Genomic DNA, 22,721 nt, shown 5'->3' on the forward strand with positions numbered 1-22,721 from the left:
TATACAGACAGCTTTGTTCTTGGCCCCATGTCCTCTAGTCTGGATGGTCATCTCCATTTTGATGTCTAAAGCTCACTAAGGGAATATTTGGGTGACGTTTCATAGCCATGAAACTGCTGTGGGGTTAGGGGTTTGCAGCCTGCAGCTGAGTGGAAACTGAACACTGTGCTTAAAGCCAAAAAACAGAAAGAATATATTAAGCGCATGAATCATGCAATGTTAAATTCATATATTCATTGTGCTTTCATCTGCTGACTTCTGCTTCCAAGCAATTAAAGTTGTAGAACCGGGTTTTCTGCAGCAAGAATCTTGCCCTGGAACTTACAGCACACACGTGGAATGTTTGCCAAATGAACTACAAGATTTAGTTATTAGAGGAAGTGGAATGTACATTAGAAAGGATTTTTTTTGCTGCAGAATATGAGGGAAATGTTAAGCCACTGGTAGATGTACTGGGGTGCTAATAAAACATACTGAAAGGGGAGGGGGGGAGGCGGCAGTGTATTTCAAGGACATGGGTGCTTTGCAATGATGCAAATATGTGGGAGGCTTTGCTACACAAGACAAGGCCATGGAGCCAGGCTTGCAAATGAAAGTTAGGGAAATTACAACTGAATCTACAGCTGTATTCTCTCTTTTTTGCAACTGTCACAAAGGCATCTGGCAAACAGAAATGATAGTACATGGGTAAAAGACTGTGTGGTTAAAGGAATTCTGTCATGATGTTTATGATTTAATTTTTATTTCTGAAGCAACAAGTACTGTATATTCTAGTTATTAGTTGTAATATTGGTGTGTAGGTGCATCTCAGGTCATTTTGTCTGGTCATGTGCTTTCAGAAAGAGCCAGCACTTTAGGATGGAACTGCTTTCTGACAGGCTGTTGTTTCTCCTGCTCAATGTAACTGAATGTGTCTCAGTGGGACATGGATTTTTACTATTGAGTGCTGTTCTTAGATCTACCAGGCAGCTGTTATCTGGTTACCTTCCCATTGTTCTATTGCTAGACTTATGGAGGAGAAAAGGAGGGGGTGATATCACTCCAACTTGCAGTACATCAGTAAAGAGTGACTAATGTTTATCAGAGCACAAGTAACATGACTGGGGCAGCTGGGAAATTGACAATATTTCTAGCCCAGGGGCCAGATTTGGTGAGGTGAAAATGTTCGGGGGCTGACCATTCAGCTCGACATTCAGCCTGACACCGATATCCCTTCTGAGGTAGCTAACTAGCGATTTAGGCCCTAAATAAGTAATAAAAAGTAGCAACCCTGTCAAACGAAGGCATGGCCAAATAGTATTCAGTGCTGTGTACAAATCTTTGTAGCCCCTTACATTTGTCCAACATATTTTTGTGTTGCTTTGTTACAATTGCTTTTTAACCCCATTGGAACAATAGGATGTGGGCCCTGCTTTTTTAATCCCCTCCAGACCCCACTTACTCATCATGGAGCCCTATTCCACTTGACCTCCTGCTCCAATTTCACTTCCCCATCCTAGCATCTTTTTCCCCCCCCCCCCCCTTCTCTTCATACTGGACCTCTCCCTTCACCCACCTCCACCATTCTCTCCCCTGTCCCTTTCACTTCTCACTCACACTACCGACCTCCCCCCTGTCCAGCCAGTACTTGGAAGATGGCTGCTAGGAAGCAACAAAATGTTGATCATATTTAAGTGCTGCCGTCTCAGGGCCGTCGCTGCTCCCTGCTGTGCTGTGCTGAACATGCACGTGCATGCAAGCATGGCGCACTGTTTTCTACAGGCGTCGGGTCCTTCTTCTGGCCAGTCACATCAGGAAGAGGAGTCACGGGGTGCTGCGCAATCAAACCCTGCGTGCAGACGCAGTGCACGCTGCAAGTGCCCCGGTAGGTCAGTCCGACCCTGGGTGCGGGCCATATTCTGGTATACTTTTGGAATTTGCTGCGGGCCAATTAAAAATGGATCGCAGGTCGCATTTGGCCCGCGGGCCGTAGTTTGGACACCCCTGGTCTAGCCCCATGTTGGATTTCAGCACTATAAACTGATGCTTTTTCAAAAAAACATGTTTTCTCATGACAGAATCCCTTTAAACTGCTGCAAGTGGAAGTCTGCAATTGATCACTTGACTTTTCTCATTCCCCATATATCACCTCAGTCAATACTTAAAAGCAAAGGCAGCAGACAGTGTTTCTCATCCACCTCCATGCTGCTCTTTAGTGTCTCAGGCATAATCTCATTTTATGTGACTGCAATGAAAAACAGAATTTATCAAGATTATGAACACTTGTACCTGGTTGCAAAGTGTACTTTAAGCATATTCTCTAGACTCTACCTAATCCTAATTTTTTAATGCCTCATTAACAAAGCAGAATTAGCATTGCCTTATTACTGGAATGTTTGGTGCCTAATAGAATCCTTCATGAAAGATTTGGCCGAATACCGAACCAAATCCAAACCCTAATTTGCATATGCAAATTAGGGGTGGGAAAACATTTTTTATTTCCTTATTTTCTGACAAAAAGTCACTTGATTTTGCTCCCAGCCACTAATTTGCATATGCAAATTAGGGTTCGGTTCGGCCGGGCAGAAAGATTCGGCCGAATCCAAATCCTGCTGAAAAAGGCTGAATCTCGAACTGAATCCTACATTTCAGGCCTTTCACGTTAACTTTATGGGAAACAGCAGGGAGGTGATTTTGGGATTCTTTGGTTATTCCTTAAGTCTCCTATGTAGGGTTGCCACACAATTGGATCCGGGAAGGGGTGGGGCCATAATGCGACGGGGTGGGGCTGTGATGCCGTGGGGGCGGGTTGTGACATCAGGGGCAGGGCTAGGACATGGCGATCAGCTATAATTATTGATAATAATAACACAGGTTGTCTCCCAATTTTAAAACATATTTCCTTTTATCTCTGTATTAACAAAACAGTCCCTTATGCTTAATCCCAACTGAGATATAAGTAATTTTTATTAATGGTAAAAAAATCCTATTGAGCTTATTTATTTAATTCTTATTTGTGGGAAAACAATTCTATTGAGCTTATTTAATGTTAACATGATTTTCTAGTAGACTTAAGGTATGACGTTCCAAATTACATAAAGACCCATTATCCAGAAAACCCTAGGTTCCTAGCAGTCTGGATAACAGATCCCATACGTGTATGTGTTGTTATTATAGCGCTAATTTGAAACTACATTTTCAGACTATTTGGTGACATGTTAAGTCTCCTTAACGGGGTGGTTACCCATTAAGTTAACTTTTAGTATGTTATAGAATGGCCAATTCTAAGCAACTTTACAACTGGTCTTCATTATTCATATTTTAATAGTTTTTTTAAATTATTTGCCTTCTTCTTCTGACTCTTTCCAGCTTTCAAATGGGGGTCACTGACTCCAAATGCTCCATAAGGCTACAAATGTATTGTTATAGCCATCTTTCTATTCAGGTCCTTTGCCATTTCAGTCTCTTATGCAAGTCAATGCTAGGTAATTTGGACCCTCGCAACCAGAATGCTGAAACTGCAAACTAGAGAGCTGCTGAATAAAACATTAAATAACTCAAAAAACACAATTAATAAAAAATCAAAACTATTTCAAATCGTCTCTATCTGTCTCTACATCATACTAAAAGTTAACTCAAAGGTGATCAACCCCTTTAAGTGACTGTGTATCCCCAGAACTATGTACCTGTGTTGATAACTGAAAGGAAGGAGCCCTTACCCTTGAGCCAAGTACAGTTTTCCCTGGCTGTTCCCTTACCCTCAGCTATTAACAAAATACTTTTTGCTTTTATTCACTCACTTTAGGAAAATTACGTTTCCGACACTTTGTTCCCAACCAAATGACTTCTTATCATATGGTGACAGAATTCAAGATATTTCAAACTATTTGTTTGGACCACCACAATTCTCTTTAAGTGCAGTGAAGTTGCCCTACGTGCCATTAGCCTAAGCAAGATTGCTTTTTCTTTTAGGCAATCTAATAGCCAATTCCTTCATACTTCCTTAAAACCAAAAAGCCAATGATTACTGTTCGTGTGTTAGTGAGGTGGACCATCATTAGACAACCAGAACCATAACATGAACTAGAGTCCTGTGCGGAACCAATTTTTTTAGACCCAGACCAGAACCAAACCCGCAACTCACAGTCCGCAACCCAAACTGCAATCTGCAAGTTAAGCAGCTGGGATCCACTACCCAACCAGGCCGGCAAATGCCTTATCTGCAACCCCAGGAAGTGGTGTTACTGCAACCCGGAAGTGGCATCATCAGAAGTTGGTCGGACATAGAAAAATGTTTTGTAAAATTTTAAAAGGAGTAAATATTGACAATATAACATAAGAAATATATATGAGACCTGCAACCTGACCCACATCCTACAAACCCGCACCTATACCCGCACCCATAAATCCTACCCTCATTCCAGGTAACCCACGAGTATCCAACCCGCTGCATGAACCACATTTCCTCTGATCCAATCATTCCTCTCTAGATTCAATTGGTAAAGTGTAGCCATTGGTAACAATATACAGAATCTGGTCATCCACAAGAGCTGTACCAGGTTAGTTCCATATAGGCAGGCCACATGGTTATAAGAACTATTATATAACAAGTCAATAATCCCATTTATTTGCAAGATGCCTGAATCCCCGTCTCTCCTGGATGAATGAATTAACGGCTTTTAATAAATTCTTTGCCGGCTATCATTTTTAAGTGCAACAATATTTTTAACGAAAAAAAAAGCCTTTTTATTGAAAGCCATAAACACAGTGAAGGCACCCTGGGCAGATCTATTTAGCAAAATGAGTACAGCAGGACCATTAGTCATGGCTTTAGATGACTTAATGCTTTGCCAGAATGAGGGGCTCTGGAATGACTCTGATTGGATGGAACAGCTGCCCATGGTGACATCACTGCAAAGAGATCAATTCTAATTTAATCACCAAGGGCTGTAGCAGAAATGTCTAGATTGGGTGTGCCTGACAGCAAAGGGACAAAATAAGGTTTGGGTCTGGGAATCTATCAAGAAAATGGTTATTTTAATAAAATCAAGGTTGAGGATGGATAAGTTACTGCCCTACCGATGATTCTGAACTACTGCTGCCAGTGCCCTCTGCCAACCTACTACTTAGGTTTATCTGCTGTTAAGTCAATAATGAAAGTAGAAAGTGCCCTTCGCATGGGAATAGTCAAGGAAGCAGCAGCCTTGGGAAGGTTCCATAATGGCCCAAGCTAACTGTAACATTCTTGTCATCAGGAACCTTGAACGGGTACACTATCATGCACAGGGAATACTTGTGGATTCTGGTGTTCACCAACGTCCTTTTGGGCTCCCCGGGCTTTTATGCTGTGGAAACCAATAAGGAAAGTGCATATAATAAAATGTCCGTAGACGAGGTACCGGCAGGATAAGACAAGACGTGGTCGAAAATCAGGCAATGGGTCAAGGCAGGTGGCAAGAATCTGAGTCAAAAGCCAGGCAGGAGTCAGAAACCAGAAATACAGATCACAATATCGGCAGGAACAGTAAACTGAAACCAGCTTGGGCACTCACAAAATGGAGGACTGGCCTTTTAAAGGTGTTTTGGCGCCAAGAATTTAAATTAGACGCCTTTACGTGACGTCACGATGCTTGGCGCCAGCCTCACTTTGGCCCTGAACCCGAAAGTGCGCGCCGGCGCACAAGCAACCTTGGAGAGACGCTCCGGCAGGTAAGGGATCTCGCCAATCTCCCGGCACATTTTACAGAGAGACAGTGGGTACTGGTACTACAGGACCACCACACAATGAGCCAGTGGGTACTTGTACTGAAGCACATTATATACAGTGAGAGGTATTGGATCGGGTACTACGAACAGTTTCTGACTTGTTGAGCATGGCGTCCTGATGACTGACAGGAGGGAAAGTCATGAAGTGACTGCATTTATAATGTGGGAAGTTGAAATATTGATCAGCACTGGAATCTCTCTCCTACTGGTTAGACAACAATGCTGGATAAGGATGTGGTCTTTGCCTGGTGATATGATCACTGGGGGTTGAACCACCAAATCAACCAAGGCAACAGATTGGGCGGCCAAATCAGGCAAAGATCTGTTCTAAGAGATACTGTACTGGTAAAGCTGAGAAAAATCTTCCACCACTTTCCTGAAAATTTACCTACTGGAAGGAACATTTTATAAGAACAGTCATGGCTGCTCCCCTTTATGGGTACAGATAAACAGATAAATAAGGTACCTTGCGGAGAATAAAATATGGCCATATATTTTACTCAATATTATAAAATGAATGCAAGCATACCGCTGCAAAAGTTGACATTACTGACCCCTTCCTTTAAGAGTTGCCAAAAACTTCAGGAAGATGACCTGTTTCTCAAAGATATATTGACATTTCATGTTTATTATGGGCCCTCTAAAAAGTTGGACCCTTCTCCTTCCCTTATCATAATCCCCCAAATCCAAACATACAAGCAGGGTATATTGTCCATTTAATAAAACAGCTGAGTTTATGCATGCCGCATAATGTGTATTATTTGTGGTGCCCTAGGATGTAATGCCTGCCAGGAGCCAAGCAGAGCGATTCTCAGACACCTATAAAGAGACCAGCCTAAATATCTTCCCATGTGAAAACTGCAATATCAGTGTGCAAGAGTTATTTATCTTCTCAAGTCTCTGAAACTCTCTGCGGTTTCCTTATCAGCGGCGGGCACAGAGTCAACACATTAATTACACACAAAAAGCTGGCCTTTCAACAGCAAAACAGCCAAGTGATTCCCTCATACATTACCATCACTTTATCCATTATCTGTATCCTCCCCCCCCCTCGCACAAAAGAACTGGGAGATCACGGGCAAAAAACTGGGCCAGGTTTACTTAGGTGTGACAAGTCATACAAACAGATAATAACACATATTTGTAAAATGTTTCCGTAACATTGGGAATTGGGATATTACGAATGGTTTCCTTGTGATACGGCACATTTATTTAAAGGAGAAGGAAAGTTCAAGGAGGCATTTTATTGCCAATAGATTAGCCACAATAGTGCAAGATATAACATTATATTTATTCTGTAGAATGCTTTACCATACCTGAGTAAAAAGCTCTAGAAGCTCTCTGTTTGTTAGGATAACAGCTGCCATATTAGCTTGATGTGACATCACTTCATGCCAGAGTCTCTACCTGCTCTGGGCTAAGATTACAGCAGAGAAGGGGGGGAGGAGCAAACTGAGCATGCTCATGCCCGAGGCAAGGAGGTTTAAGCTGAAGGCAGGAAGTCTGATACAGAAGCCCATGTGTATACAATAGAAGGAAATAAATGTGGTGTTTCTTTTGACAGGGGACTCAGAGCAACATTACTTTGATGGTTTACTGGTATATTTATATAGACCTTTCTGATAAAGCTTACTTAGTTTTAACTTTCCTTCTCCTTTAAGATGAAATCATTAAAACCTGCCTCCAAGGAAAATCAGTGCATCTGAGCCAAATGAAAGTAAAGCCATTTCTGATAAAGTGCATAGTATGTAAGGACAAGCCCAGGTGGCATAATTTAAAGGAACGGTAACACTCCGCACTGGTAAAACTGATCTGTTTGCTTCAGAAACACTACTATAGTTCATATAAACAAGCTGCTGTGTAGCAATGGCGCAAACTGAAAAAAGTCTATATGGCACAGGTTAAATAGTAGATAACAGATATCACCATTATGTTCTACAGAGCTTATCTGCTGTGTAACCTGAGCCTTTTCTCCTTTAAATAACCGCCCCCATGGCTACACAGCAGCTTATTTATATAAACAATAGTAGTGTTTCTGAAGCCCGCACAACAGTTTTACCAGTGCAGGGCAACACTGCATTATATATTTATTACTTTAAAACATTTTCATTTGTTGATGTTACTGTTCCTTTAAGCCTTAATAACTGACCAAAGCATTTTTTCTAACTTTTCTACATTTTCTCATTGCTCCCCAGACCACTATGCCCTTTTCTAGGTTCCGCTACTTCTGGAGGTCAAATGGGTGGATGGGTAGTCTGCCGCTACCTCAAATGGACCTGAACTCTCTGTACAGAACATTGTCTTTTTACTACTTTATTTAATCTGAATGGTTAGTGGCATGTAGCTTGCAACGAATGACCGTTTGTTATACACAAGGATAAAATCTGCATGTCTATGGTCAGCTTTAGTTACACAAGCTATGTGGGAGTGTGTGTGACTCACCTAGAAGCATCTAGAGATATTATACATACAGTATAATACTCCTGTAGCACGGTTGAACTGCACACACACATCTCCATGGATCACTGAATTCTGATTGGATTCGAGATCCATACAGCGAATGTACAGATTTAGCCATATGTGGCCTCCTCTAGTCATTGATATCATCGGCTTTTCCACAAGTAGGGGCGATCCTGACCCCATTGCCGCCATGAGGCAGCTTTGTTTCGCCGCCACCCCTCTCTCCTCACGTTCACCTTTTCCACTCTGGAGTTGCGTTCTCCTCACTAGAAGAGCGGGATTTCTGGTTTGAAAAATGGAAGAAGATTCTTTTTGTTGCCCTCTGTAAGTTGTGGGGTGCTGCTGCCTATGGCAAGTTTCTGAACTCGCCTCATTGTAGAAGAGACCCCTGTCCACAAGAATAAGAAGCCTTGATGGAGGAAACTTTTGACATGAATTAGTCATAAGACTAAGGGGCAGATTTACTAAAGGGCAAAGTGAGTAACGCTGGAGACGATTCGCCAGCTTTACCTCTTTCAGGCACTTTGCTAATTTATCGGGCGCAGGCGTTACTTCGCTAGCAAAAGAGTCAGACGCTAGCGGTCATTCGCACTCTATTTCTAGGCAAATTTTTTCTCTGGCGAATGGACGTTACTCCGCAAATTCACAAAGATGCAGATTTTACTGAACGTTACCTCTTTCGTCAGACTTGCCTTTGTCAGCTCAGACCAGATGAAGTGCAATGGAATGCATAGGATCTCCTCATTCTTCTGTTACTTACATCACATTTTTAGTGGAAAAAGTCCCAAAAAACGCTGGTGTTCCTTTTTTCAGAGTGATTGCTTTCAAAAGTCCTTAAATTTTTTTTGGGGTAACCGGGTTCCCCCATACACTTTCAAACATATGGAACATGAACTATACAGTGGGCTCATGTGTAGGGCAATATAACAACTCTATTGTCTTTATTAAGGTTCCCTGGACTTGTGTAATGTAATGTATTTGCTGCAACATATACGTTCATCCAACTTTAAACTTCCTGCCGTATGCAAATTAGCCTGAGCAAAGACTTCTAACGACGTTGCGCTAGGCATAATTGAACGCTAGCACATCTTCGATTTCATTGCTAAACGCTAGCGAAAATTAACTAGCGTTCGGCACCCTGGATGCAACGTCGCATTTTAGTAAATTAGCATTGTCTGAGCAAATTTTTGCCTGACGAAGTGTTGCGATGGCTGTGAAGCTGTCACTAGTGAACTTTCTCTGCTTAGTAAATTTACCCCTATGTTCTAAAAGCTATTTATTTATTACAGACAGGCGTAACATTGTTTGAATTCATGCTACAAGCCTACAACCCATAACGAATGCCAGTGTACTTACGAGAGGGAAAGACTCATGTGAAACCTCTGCCGCAGTCCTCGGAACATAACAAAGGATTTTGGTGGAAAGGAGCGCGTCGACAGCTCACAAAATGGTTTCTCAAAGCCTCCAGATGGACACTGACATGTAAAGCCCCCTTCTGCTAAGCTGACACAGGTCCCTCCATTTCTGCACACACCAGGGACACAACGTCCTGAGCCACTGTCCACTTCACAGTTGTCACCTGCAGGAAAAGAACATGGAGGGAATGAGTTAAAGAGAGAGAGAGTCCAAGTGTAAGTTAATTTAGGGATTTTGTATCTCCAGCTGGACTGCAAAGTGAAAGCTGAACTGTGGTGTGTATTTTACATAAGCACTTCATAATGGTATCTCCTTCCACTGTGATTCCCTCAATCCTTAAAGGGATACTGTCATGGGAAAAATATTTTTTTTTTTTTTTTTTCAAAATACATCAGTTAATAGTGCTGCTCCGGCGGAATTTTGCACTGAAAACTGTTTCTCAAAAGAGCAAACAGATTTTTTTATATTTAATTTTGAAATCTGACATGGGGCTAGCCATATTGTCAGTTTCCCAGCTGCCCCCATTCATGTGACTTGATAAACTTCAGTCACTCTTTACTGCTGTACTGCAAGTAGCAGTGATATCACCCCCTCCCTTTCCCCCCAGCAGCCTAACAACACAACAATGGGAAGGTAACCAGATAGCAGCTCCCTAACACAAGATTACAGCTCCCTGGTAGATCTAAGAACAGCACTCAGTAGTAAAATTCAAGTCCCACTGTGACACATTCAGTTACATTGAGTAGGAGAAACAACAGCCTGCCAGAAAGCAGTTCCATCCTAAAGTGCAGGCTCTTTCTGAAAGCACATGACCAGGCAAAATGACCTGAGATGCACCTACACACCAATATTACAACTAAAAAAAATACACTTGCTGGTTCAGGAATGACATTTTATATTGTAGAGTGAATTATTTGCAATGTAAACAGGGTAATTTAGAAATAAAAACTACATCATAAAAATCATGACAGAATCCCATTAAATTGGCCCAGATTGGGCTGGGCAGTTCGTCAGTTCTGGGCATAATATGTCAACTCAAGGTTTGGACAGTTTGATCCAGTTGGATATCAGATGATAAGTCGACAAACTTATTGCAGCGGAAATATTCCCAGAAATGATTCCACCACTGCTTGTCATCATCATCATGGCATGCTCCTATTTTGACTTTTCCAGTGGAATGTAATAAAAGTCGCAAAGAGCAAAACAATTCGCACCAATAAGAATAAAAATCCACATCTCGCAATGTAATATTGTTCCTTAAACTGTTATTACATTGCAAATTGTAATTGCGCGCTCTTAAGAAGTGCTTGAAGGTGTCGTAATCTTTTGGAGCAAACATAACGACTTTTTCAGTAAGAAGTTTTATTACACTGACTGCGCATTGGCGCAAACTATAAAATTCACAAATGGTCTTCCACTGTTGCTAAACTGTTTCCGCAAAAGCTATATTAAATTTGCACAAAGAAAAATTTGTTCGCACAAAGGCATAACTTTTCGCATTGCGAATAGTTTTTCCGTTACCGACTTTTATTAAATTACCCCGTTACTGAAAAAAAACATTTCCAGGTAGGAGTCTAATAAACAAGAAGGAGCCAGTGCAAGAGAACCATTAGGGATAACTATGGCCGTATTACAACTTCAGCTATTCCGCTATTCCATATATTCTGGAAATCAAAAGAGGGACAAAAAAGTTGCCGAACGTAGCATGACAAATGTTTTGACCACACCCCCTAATTACCATGTTCATTTTACAAAATTTCACAGGTTATAAAAGTTTGAACATATTTCTGTGGTTTTTTTTTCCAGTTATTACAGTTTCACTAATGAAGGTGAATTGCCATTTAAGCTGTCAGTCTAACTTTTCCCAAGGGACCTGTTATATTGTTACAATTTCTTATTTGTTTATCTAAATGTATCTTATCTTCTGTTGTGGCTGTTCTGGGCTCTCTGCCAAAAGCCAATTAAGTTAGAAACATTGTTTCTTTTTCTGGCTGTTCAGTGCAGAGACAAATGGGACTTTCCAGTACAAATGAGAGACTGCAGGTTGAGCTATCAAAAAAGGGACTGCCCCTCTAAAAACGGGACAGTTGGGAGGTATGAATAAATCTGTGTAAACACCCCTTTGGGGTGGTCTATGGGAGTTCTATGCTGGCTGCTACATAGGAGACAGTCTACCAGACAGTCCTGTACTGTTGCATCTAAACACAATTGTCTCTTTATTACTGTCACAGTGACAAATGGCCTGCTGGAACAGTCACATATATATGCAATGTAATGCAATTTGGCACATATCTGTAGCTTCTCATGGGACTGGATACATTTGTCTATATGCACCTGACATACATCTTTCATGCACAGGAAAAATATGTAAACCCAGCAGCCAACTGTTGTATAGCATCCCACAATATACATTCATACCTCCTGACCAGGAACAGAAGCTTTTATATTGAGTTACCCAAGTAGACTTAAATATTGTATATATATGATTGTTCGTTTGGGCTACTTAACACCCAGGACCCTTCACCGATCTTCTTAACATATTAAACTATAAAACAATGACAACCAATGAAAGGGGTCACACATGCTGGATGCTAAGGGCTTACTGCCATAATGGAAGCAATTTTGCCCCTAGTGCTGGCTTTGCAGGGTGTAGAGTGCAGCTTGGGCAAGCCATGTACATCACCCCAGTTTTTGGGTGGCCTTTGGGCCCCATGTTTTTGGTGAGTCCTCCCTTGCTCCTAGCCTCATCTGACACTCCTGACGCATGTCCTGAATGGGGTCCTGTCCACACATTATTTATATATATGACTCGAAGGATCAAAATACCACACTCACAGGACTTAAAAAAAGTGAACATTTATTTAGAGGTGGAACTGATGTTTCGGCTGCGTCCACCTTTTTTCTGTCTTAAGTCTAATATACAGTACAATATATATATACACATATATATTTATATATAAGGGATGCACCGAATCCACTATTTTGGATTCGGCCGAACCCCTAAATCCTTCGCTAAAGATTCGGACGAATACCAAACCGAATCCGCATTCTAATTTGCACATGCGAATTAGGGATGGGAAGGGGGAAACATTTTTTACTTCCTTGTTTTGTGACAAAAAGTCACTCAATTTCCCTCCCGTCCCTAATTTGCATATATCCAAATTAGGATGCGGTTCGGCCTGGCAGAAGGGTTCGGCCGACAAAAGGCCAAATCCGGAGCCGAATCCCTAACATATATCTATATATATATATATATCTATATATATATATATATCTATATATATATATATATCTATATATATATATATCTATATATATATATATATATATATATATATATAATACACAAAAGCCATGAATATCTTGTAAATTATATCCTTATAAACAGTGAGTTCTGATGTCATCAGTTATAAACTGTGAGTTTTGATGTCATTTCTGTCACATGACTCGCTGAAACGTGTGTATTATAATAAATAAAGTACCCCCAGTTGAAAAATATAAGGATATTAGAAGTTACCTCGGAGTTTCATGACCTGTATGAAAAGAAACTCCTTGGTAACTTATAATATCCTTATATTTTACAAGAGGGGGTACTTTATTCACTATATCATAATTATGATTCCCTTTTTCTCTGTAATAATAAAACAGTAACTTGTACTTGATCCCAACTGTGATATAATTAATCCTTATTGGAAGCAGAACCAGCCTATTGGGTCTATTTAATGTTTAAATGATTTTCTAGTAGGGTTGTTCACCTTTGAGATAACTTTTAGTATGATGTAGAGAGTGATATTCTGAGACAATTTGTCATTTGTTTTCATTTTGTATTATTAAAGGTTTTTTTAGTTATTTAGATGTTAATTCAGCAGCTCATCAATTTGCATTTCAAGCAATCTGGTAACTAGGGTCCAAATTCCCCTAGCAACCATGCATTGATTGGAATAAGAGGCTGGACTATGAATAGGAGAGGGTCTGGATAGAAGGATCAGTAATAAAAAGTAACAATAACAATACATTTGTAGCCTTACAGAGCATTCGCTTTTTAGAAGGAGTCAGCGACGCCCATTTGAAAGCTGCAAAGGTTCCGAAGAAAAAGGCAAATAACTATAGAAAATAAATAATGAAAACCAATTGAAAAGTTGCTTAGAATTGGCTGTTCTATAGCATAATAAAAGTTATCTTAAAGGTGAACCACCCCTTTAATGTATGAAGATCCACATTATGGAAAGTTCCGTCATCCAGAAAACCCCAGGTCCTGAGCATTCTGGATAACAGGTCCCATACCTGTACTAAAAATACATTTAGAAGGGGAAAAAATATATATCATTTAGGGATATGCAGCCTGAAACCCTCCAGCTGTCGTTGAACTACAACTTCCTACAGATCAATAGCAGCTGTAGGGCTTCAGGCTGGACATCCTATGAAAAATATCTAAACCATATCCTTTCTGCACTTATGAATATTTTCCCTCAGGTGTCCCTATTATAATGGGGGCCCAAGAGTATTATTATTATTATTATTATTATTATTAACATGTATTTATATAGAGCCAACATATTTCGCAGCTCTGAGTAGGGAACTCTCTGCTTCAACCTAAATAATCCTTGGCAAAACATTTTCTGTGTTGCAGTTAGTAAAATCCACTTGGTTCCCTGTATGTGACACAATACTCTGTCTCTTTAAGTGGAAATCGGATTATAACTGTCCTGTAGAAGTGAGTGAATTGCTATTCAGGCAATAATATTCTGCCTGCAGCTCAGACACAGACTCCAACAAGTTAATTTAATATATTAATAAGAAAACTACCTACAGGGCACCAACAGACCAATGTACTTACTTTCCTGTGTCACAGCCGCTGCCCTCGTATCTTGTCTCCTCTCCCACTTCACTATTGGCTCCTGTAGAAAAAATCCATCTGCTTCCCTGACTCTCACCCACCACCCTTTAAAGGGTAAATATTACTCCTCTTAAACTTTTATTCCCCAAATAAATACACTGTATCCATCTGCTTCCCTGGCTATCACCCACCACCCTTTAAAGGGTAAGTATTCCTCTTCTTACACTTTTCCCCAAATAAATACACGGTATCCATCTGCTTCCCTGACTTCCACCCACCATCCTTTTAAGGGTAAGTATTACTTCTCTTACACTTTTTCCCCAAAATAAATACACTGTATCCATCTGCTTCCCTGACTATCACCCACCACTCTGTAAAGGGTAAGTATTCCTCTTCTTACGCTTTTCCCCAAATAACTACACTGTATCCATTTTCTTCCCTGACTTCCACCCACCACCCTTTTAAGAGTAAGTATTACTTCTCTTACACTTTTATGCCCCAAATAATTACACTGCATCCATCTGCTTCCCTGACTTTCACCCACCACCCTTTAAAGGGTAAGTATTACTCCTCTTACACTTTTATTCCCCAAATAATTACACTGCATCCATCTACTTCCTTGACTTTCACCCACAGCCCATTAAAGTATTGCTCTAACACTTTTTCCCCAAATAAATACATTATAAAGCTTATTCAGCTGATCATAATTGATGCCGTTTCCTAGAAATACTTCAGCCAAATATTATCATCATTACCATGGTTATAAAGCTTTGGAAGGTATAGTCACTTGCAGTACCTCTTCTGGCCTATACTGCCAACCGTTCAGCTTTACAACAAGGTGCAAAAATAACAGCACCTCCCCTATAACAATTGCTGCATGTAAACAACTGTTGCAATTCCAAACACATGCCATGTTGCCATGTTTTTCAGCAGAAATGCAGAGTTATTTCACTTTCAAAAGATGAGGCGGGATGGACGCACTGGCAAGCACCACTATAGGGAAGCACATGGACCCAAGTACCTTCAGTGAATGGCGTTACTGTGAGCAATGACTGTGACCAATTTTGTGACCTGTTGCAGTGAATGAGGCCTAATAACTCTGAAATGAAACCTCTCCAATACACTGCACAATTAATAAGAGGTGTGACAGGGCAATAATGGCCAAGGAATTTTTGGGAAGGCTACCAACAGAAAGTTTTCTAAAAGAGAAGTTATAATTATATACAAGTAGACAATACTTTCTATCATTATTATTTTTAGGTGGAAAGATTCCATATTCTACATTATTGCAACACCTTTCGGAGTGTGTCCATTGAAATCCTCCATGGGCAGATCCTTTGATAAGGGAGACTGCCTTTCTGTAATTCAGAACTTTCTAGATAATGGGTTTCTGGATAATGGATCCCATACCTATCATTTAAACTTAATTCTCCGAAAGAGAAACAGTTCTCTCCTGTACTTGGCATCGACTAGAACAGATAATGCGTCTGCCTGCTCTTATTTTCGGCGAGGCTGGAATCGTTCATAAGGAGCTCCACCAGCTACTAGCAAACAATGCACAGAACAAACACTTGTTTATGCCCGAGGTGGAAATGATTCCGATGGACTCTTCAGGGAGAGTTATTAGATTTCCTCCCTGCTTCCGGCTGAGCTGGCACAACACTTTATGAATACCCAGAGGAAGTAATTTCTTGGGCATACGGTGGAACGTAATGCGTCTGCCAAACATTGTTTTCTGAGAGATGAGAGATTAACCAGCACCTCCCCAGGCAGCAAAGCCAGGACATGTGGGAGAACAGAGCATCGGTCCAGAACCGCAATGAGGAACTTACATGTCTTCTCAAACGGTCAGAAAAAAAGAGAGGAAGGCTTTGATGCCAGCACAGCAGATGGCACGGCTAGAAAGCACTTCTTCTGGAATCCCAATGGTTTCACATAAATAAAAGACAACTTTGTGTTACTTATTTAATAGTCATAAACAAACTTATCCAGTAGAAATACACATGAAATGCAAAAGAGGCGCACTGGCAAATTTTGCAGCAGTTTCGCAAATTTATTCGCTGGCAGTGAAACACGGTAATTCGCCACAAATTTGTGCCTGGCAAATTTATTTCCCCATCACTAGTGCAAGCTAATAAATAACAATTGGAATTGTATCACTTCTGGGGTATGCTGCAACAAATGGGCAATTATTTCACACAGAATTTGACACAGTTTTTTTCAGTGAATTTTTTTTCACACAGCATAATAAATATGCCCCATAGTGTCTTTTTGGAAAGGCTAAGTTTCTGTCACTAAATATTAATTATTCTCTGCTCATGGCTGGGGCCCCTAAGTTGGGGAGAGACACTTCTCAAATAAGAGATGTTCGACCTGTTTCAACCAAGCTTCTGTCCCTAAATATCAATTATTATCTATTTATGGCCAGGCCCCTATGCAGAGCCGGACTGGGCCAGTGGGAAGCCGGGAAAAAACCTGGTGGGCCCCCAGCTCTAGTGGGCCCAGCGTCCCAGATCCACCACCTGGATTTCTTCCCGGGGCTTCTGCCTCAGGGTCTCCCTCCAGACCCTGAGGGCTACTGCCTCATGGTCTCCTGGCCAGGCGCCCTAAGCAGCCTGGCAGGCCAAGGTGCTGGCTCTGTGCGCGCTCGACTGCGCATGCGCGAAAGTGCGCTCCAGTGCGCATGCACGAAAGTGAGCTCAAGTACGAATGCACGAAAGTGAGCTCCAGTGCGAATGCGCGAAATGTGTGCGCGCATGCGCAGAAGCGCATTTACGCTGAAGATGCCAGTGCCAGCCGAGGAGAGACGGGACCGGACACGGGGTAGGCGACAGAGCAGGTACGTGCCTGGCGCCCCCTCAGCTTTGTGCCCTAGGCACGTGCCTACTCTTCCTACCCCAACCACGTCACCGGTCGTGTGCGCACTTGAGCATGCGCGTCAGCACAGCTTTTTGCCGTAACCAATCAGTGCATGCGCTGTTAAAAATTTGGATTGTATCACTTTTGGTGCACGTTGCTACAAATGGCAGTTGCACGTGATTTTATGGAGTACCTACTGACACAATCCATTCTGGGAACCCTGGAATTAGCGGCACCTTAGCTCCAGGGTTCCCTAGGGTCAATAGACAACGCAATGGCAAAACTAAGTGGTACTAGGAGGGTGGCTGAGCTTGTAAATGAGCCAGTAAATAGACATCATACCATGGCCTGCCAGGCCAACTAGATTTGTAAATGCTTTTAGGTGAGGTCCCTATTGATGATGTCCTTCTACATGAGTTAAATGATTGGATTACCCCGCTTTGTCTCGTTGGTGAAATTAGGCAAAGAACACATTAATTGTCATTTACTTTCCAGTGACAGGTAAGTGACCACTCTTGTCTGGAGACCACAGCAAATGAGTGATTCTTTCTGTGCGTAACCAGCTTTACTCCAGTTTAGCTCCAGTTAGAGCTCTCCCACATACTGAACATAAAGAATATGTAAATGAGAAAGAAATGAGCAATATTTATGTTTATTTGTTTGTTTTGAGGCAAAAAAAGAAAAAATGTAGCTGAGTATTTGCCATTATAACACAATTAAAGGAATCATTCCTGAAGGAAGTACGGAGTGTAATTTTCGAGAGGAAGAGCATTAATATCTGACTTGCAATTATAACTATATTACTGCCAATCGTGAAATGAGCTAATAAGCAAATAATTGCAACACAGACAAAGGGGGACTTACAATGTTCTTCAGAATTTCATTACATCGGCCACTTACATTCCTCGCTCTCGAAAATATTCTAAACGGATGTTTTCTTGGCAAAATCTCTGTATTACTGCAATATGATAGCATTTCCTGGGGTAATGAATAGCAGAGCTGGACAAAGTCATAGGCCAAGGAAGGCAGCCAGCTCCACATTAGAGCAATTAATGATTTCAGCAGGAAAGAGGCAATTGGCCTTCCACTAACCCCACAGAGCTAATGTCCTTCCCTGAGTGGGTACAATCAATTGGACGCTATTTCTCAGGGAATTTATACTCGGTTACAGTAACGCTGGAGTGGAAAGGCACCACTTCCCCTCCGGGATGGCTGAGAAATTTGTGACTATATATCTTTAGTAGTGATCGTAGTGACAGCTTGTTCTAACAAGTTACTGCTGGGTTTAAAGGGGCTGTTCACCATTGAGATAACTTTTAATATGATGTAGAGAAGGATATTCTGAGACAATTTGCAATTTGTTTTCATTTTTTATTATTGAAGGTTTTTGAGTTATTTCATTTTTTTAATTCAGCAGCTCTACAATTTGCTTTTTAAGCAATCTGGTAACTGGGGCCTGAATTACCCTAGCAACCATGCATTGATTAGAATAAGAGACTGGAATATGAATAGGAGAGAGTCTGAATGGAAGGATCAGTAATAAAAAGTAACAATAAATACATTTGTAGCCTTACAGAGCAATTGGTTTCTAGAAGGGGACAGGGACACCCATTTGAAAGCTGATAAAAATCAGAAGAAAAAGATAAATAACTATAAAACTATAAAAAATAAATATTGAAAACCAATTGAAAAGTTGCTTAGAATTGGCCATTCTATAACATAATAAAAGTGACCTTAAAGGTGAACCACCCCTTTAATGGGGAATTTATGAGCAGTGTTTTATTAAAGCACCCAGTAATAATCGATAATGACTAATATGCATAGGTGAATCATTTTCTATATTAATATAATGATGTGAAACCTGTTTATGGAGCTTTTGAGAAAGGCTGGGGCCATAAAAATCACTCTGGAGGGCCGCAGGCAGCCTGTATGTCTCCAGTTGGGAAGCTTTGAGCTAAAGGGTTAATAGGAGCATCTCAGTAAACGCTAAAGAGAAGTAATGGATAAGGAATTTAGGCAGAAAAAAAATACATCATAGGATGTGTGTTAAAGATCCGATTGGTCTGCAATAAGCTAGATAGCAACCTGATTGGCCTATAGTAAACTATATCATGGCTAGATTGTTGCCACTTTATTTAAGCTAAAGCCAACCGGTCGCTCTACCTTCTCAATACGTTTGGTGGGCTGCACGTTCGCTTCTAACACAGCAGAGCATATTTCCAGGATCTACGCATGGTACTGCAGGCAGCATGCACCGGGAGGTCCCGTGCATCCCTGAGAACCAAGACTGCAGCAGCCCAGCCCAAGTACTTCCCAGATGCAGCACATAAGAACAGATCAGACTGACTCAGTCCTGAGAGCATCAGTCTAATGCTATTCATGTGTGTTGGGCCTAAAGGCGATAGGGGATGTTGGCAATTGTAGTTCCCCAACATCTGGAGGGCTGAAGCTTGTCAATGCCTGCTCTAACATGGATGGAGTAATAATAGTCTGGAGGTCTATTTCATGGTGTCCCAATTTCCACTAAAATTAAACCCTAAAGGATAAGGAAAGTCGTTTAGCACTAAGGTGTGCCAAATGTATGGCACCCCCAAGTGAATGTATTTACTTACCTAAAACCCCAGGCTGGTGCTCCTATCGGCAGAAAAATGCACCAGCCCGGGGTTATACCAGTGAGCACCATGGAGCGATCCTCTTCCGGCTTCTTCTTGCTCCAAATTTCCTGGGGCAAACGAATGCGCAGTTAAACGAAATAGCCGACCTTTTAGTTAAAGTTCGGCTTTTCGTTCTGTTGCACATGCGAAGCCACGCGAATAAAGAGGAAGACGGAAGAGGATCGATCTGTGGTGCTCACTGGTATAATCCCGGGCCGGTGCAGTTTTCTGCTGATAGGAGCACCGACCCAGGGTTTCGGGTAAGTATATACAATCCCTAGGGGTGACTAACATTTGGCACCCCCAAGTGCAGGATGATTTTCCTTCTCCTTTAATGCTACAGTACAATTAAATTCTTCACAATTCTGTGTGTCGTACCTTGGGGAAGGCTCATTTCTGTTTCAGCACACTAACTCCCCTATGTACATACAAGATCCTTACAGAATGGATTTTCTGAAATGGTAGTGGAAGAACTTGACTGCCCTTCACAGAGACCTACCCTCAACCCAAAAGAACAACTGTGGGAATGTTGACTGTAAGCCAGGCATCTGTGCCAAACGTTACTAATGCTTTTGTGGAATGGAACAAAACCCACACCAATGTGCACACACCTAGTGGAAACCTTTCCAGGAGAGCTGGCACATATAGTGTAAAGGATTTGGGGAATATTTGGTGGCGTAACTACCTATACACCAGAACCCCAGCAAAATGTTGTGCCAAAGACAAAATATGAAAACTGTCTGTTTAATAGAAAAATTCACAAAAGTGAAGATAGAGGTTTGTGAGTTTGGTGGGAAATCCAACGTTTTTATTTCCACTTTTATTTTGTCTCAATATCACCACTTTTGTGAATTACTCCTAAGAGTACCGTAATGGACAGAAGATGGCATCCGGGAACTACTGCTGCGCTGCTCTGCATTTTTAGCTCAGGTTTTCAAATGGGGCACTTTCTTTTACATAATAGACTGTGTGGGGGAGAGAACAGGGTCACAACTAGGGGTAGGCAGAAGAGGCATCTGCCTTGAGTGCAATGATAGGGGGGCGCTGGGCAGGTACTTGTCTTCTGCCCCCCTTAGTCTATGTTCGCTGCTCTCCACTGTATAGCTCTGCCCTGCCTATCTCCACATCACTGCCCACACTCTGCATCTTGGGGTCGGGGTCACCACAGCCATCTTCCGGGTCTTCGTGTCTGGCGCTTCGGCAATTTTCGTGAGTTTCGGCGTATGCACAGTTGTTGCAAACCGGCAAATTGCTCCAATTGTGCGTATGCCAACATGCTGATCTCCCACTTAGCTTGGCTGTGTGGAACTCCGATGCCAGAATCTGTGCCGAGTGGTAAGCATAAAGTATGGGGCATTTCCCTGGGGGGAGGAGGGAGGGTCTCTGTGTGGTGGGTGATACGGATTTTATTCTTAAAGGGTTGAATTCTCCTTTAAGCAAAATGCTGGAGAACCTCAGGTAGAAGCTCCTTGCTGTAAAGTTGGCAAGAATTCAGTGAACCTCTTCTAAAGACATCAGAAGGGCTCACTGGATGGATTAATGCACATAAGCCCCTTCCCTGGGAAAAATAATTAAAAGATTAGTATATTAAATGCCAATTAAGTCCAACCAAAATGTCAAACCTCTAGTGGGGCATGCCCTTATGACAAGCGGAGAAACTCCACAAAGCATCCAATTAGCCACTGTAAGTGAGATTGACAAGAGTAGAGGTAGCAGCGCAGGGTCCCACAGAACGGAAAGGGGGGATGCAGGATTCCACAGAACAACCATCTACTGACATTACTTTGATCAACATTATCCAATAATCCAGGTACAAGATGTCTATTGATCTGCTGTTCTACTCTACGTTTTGCATGATCATTGTTGTACCCAGTTGCACCTTAATCTCAACAAAGGGCAGGTCTCTTTTATCAGCCAAACAAGAGATATTCAGTGCTCAGTTCTCCAGCTGCATCTTCCAGCAACCCCCAGTAGTTTGGTACCATCTGGGGATTTTGTTGGTGGGTGGGGGGTTGTTATTCTAGAGCAGCTGGAGGGTGAGGAATGAATAAATGACAAGGCAGGAGGAATCCAATAAATGACTTGGCCTCAGCAGGGGAACTCTCCTGATGTTGCTATTGGCCTTCCTCGTGTTCAGCTGGGCAGAACAAAATCACTAAGGGGATAAAGTGAGGCACATTTACTTTTCAAAATCAGTTTCTGAGCAAAGAAATCGATATCATTTTAAAAAGGAAAAGATAAGAATATGAAACGCCAATCTGGGCTATCCACACCACAGATATTCACTTTACAGCTGGTCGAGCAGAGCATGGTTACATTTGGACTCACACATCAGGATCAGGGCCTTCACTAAGTGGAAGCATTCCCTCTAAGGTGTAGTGCAACTACAACACTCAGGCTACCGTGCATACAAAATATGCAAAATGATTGGGCGCCAGGAGGTTCTTATGATGCAAACAAAGAACTGTTTATTAGTCCTAAAACAATATCCCCAGGTTTATTCACGTACACAGATGAGGTGTTAGCACATGACACACAGTCACATCAAGTAATGGGCAATTGCAAGCTGACAGCTAACCTAACACCCTCTTCAATGATGGCCGGGCGCTGGAGGCAACACACAGAGCCTCTGGGAAGCTACTCCCTGCTGCAAATCCTTGTTGGAGCTTCAACTGCTCTTTCTCTTTACATATCTACCTTTCTCTCCTAGAGAGACTATACAAGTCTGCCCTTCTATAGCTAAACCTAAT

The 22,721-nt window shown here is 41.7% G+C and overlaps 1 protein-coding gene across 4 annotated transcripts in view; it reads right to left on the minus strand.

Annotated features, from left to right (window-relative positions):
* Positions 1–22,721, minus strand: part of LOC108715881 (cadherin EGF LAG seven-pass G-type receptor 3) — a 153,896-nt gene that overhangs the window by 62,912 nt on the left and 68,263 nt on the right. For all 4 annotated transcript variants that reach the window (XM_018261406.2, XM_041561740.1, XM_041561739.1 and 1 more), the window contains exon 3: positions 9,562–9,784. In XM_018261406.2, coding sequence (XP_018116895.1) covers positions 9,562–9,784 — 223 coding nt within the window. The remainder of the gene's footprint in view (positions 1–9,561; positions 9,785–22,721) is intronic.

Source organism: Xenopus laevis, chromosome 4S (genome assembly GCF_017654675.1).
Source record: "Xenopus laevis strain J_2021 chromosome 4S, Xenopus_laevis_v10.1, whole genome shotgun sequence".
NCBI lineage: Eukaryota > Metazoa > Chordata > Amphibia > Anura > Pipidae > Xenopus > Xenopus laevis.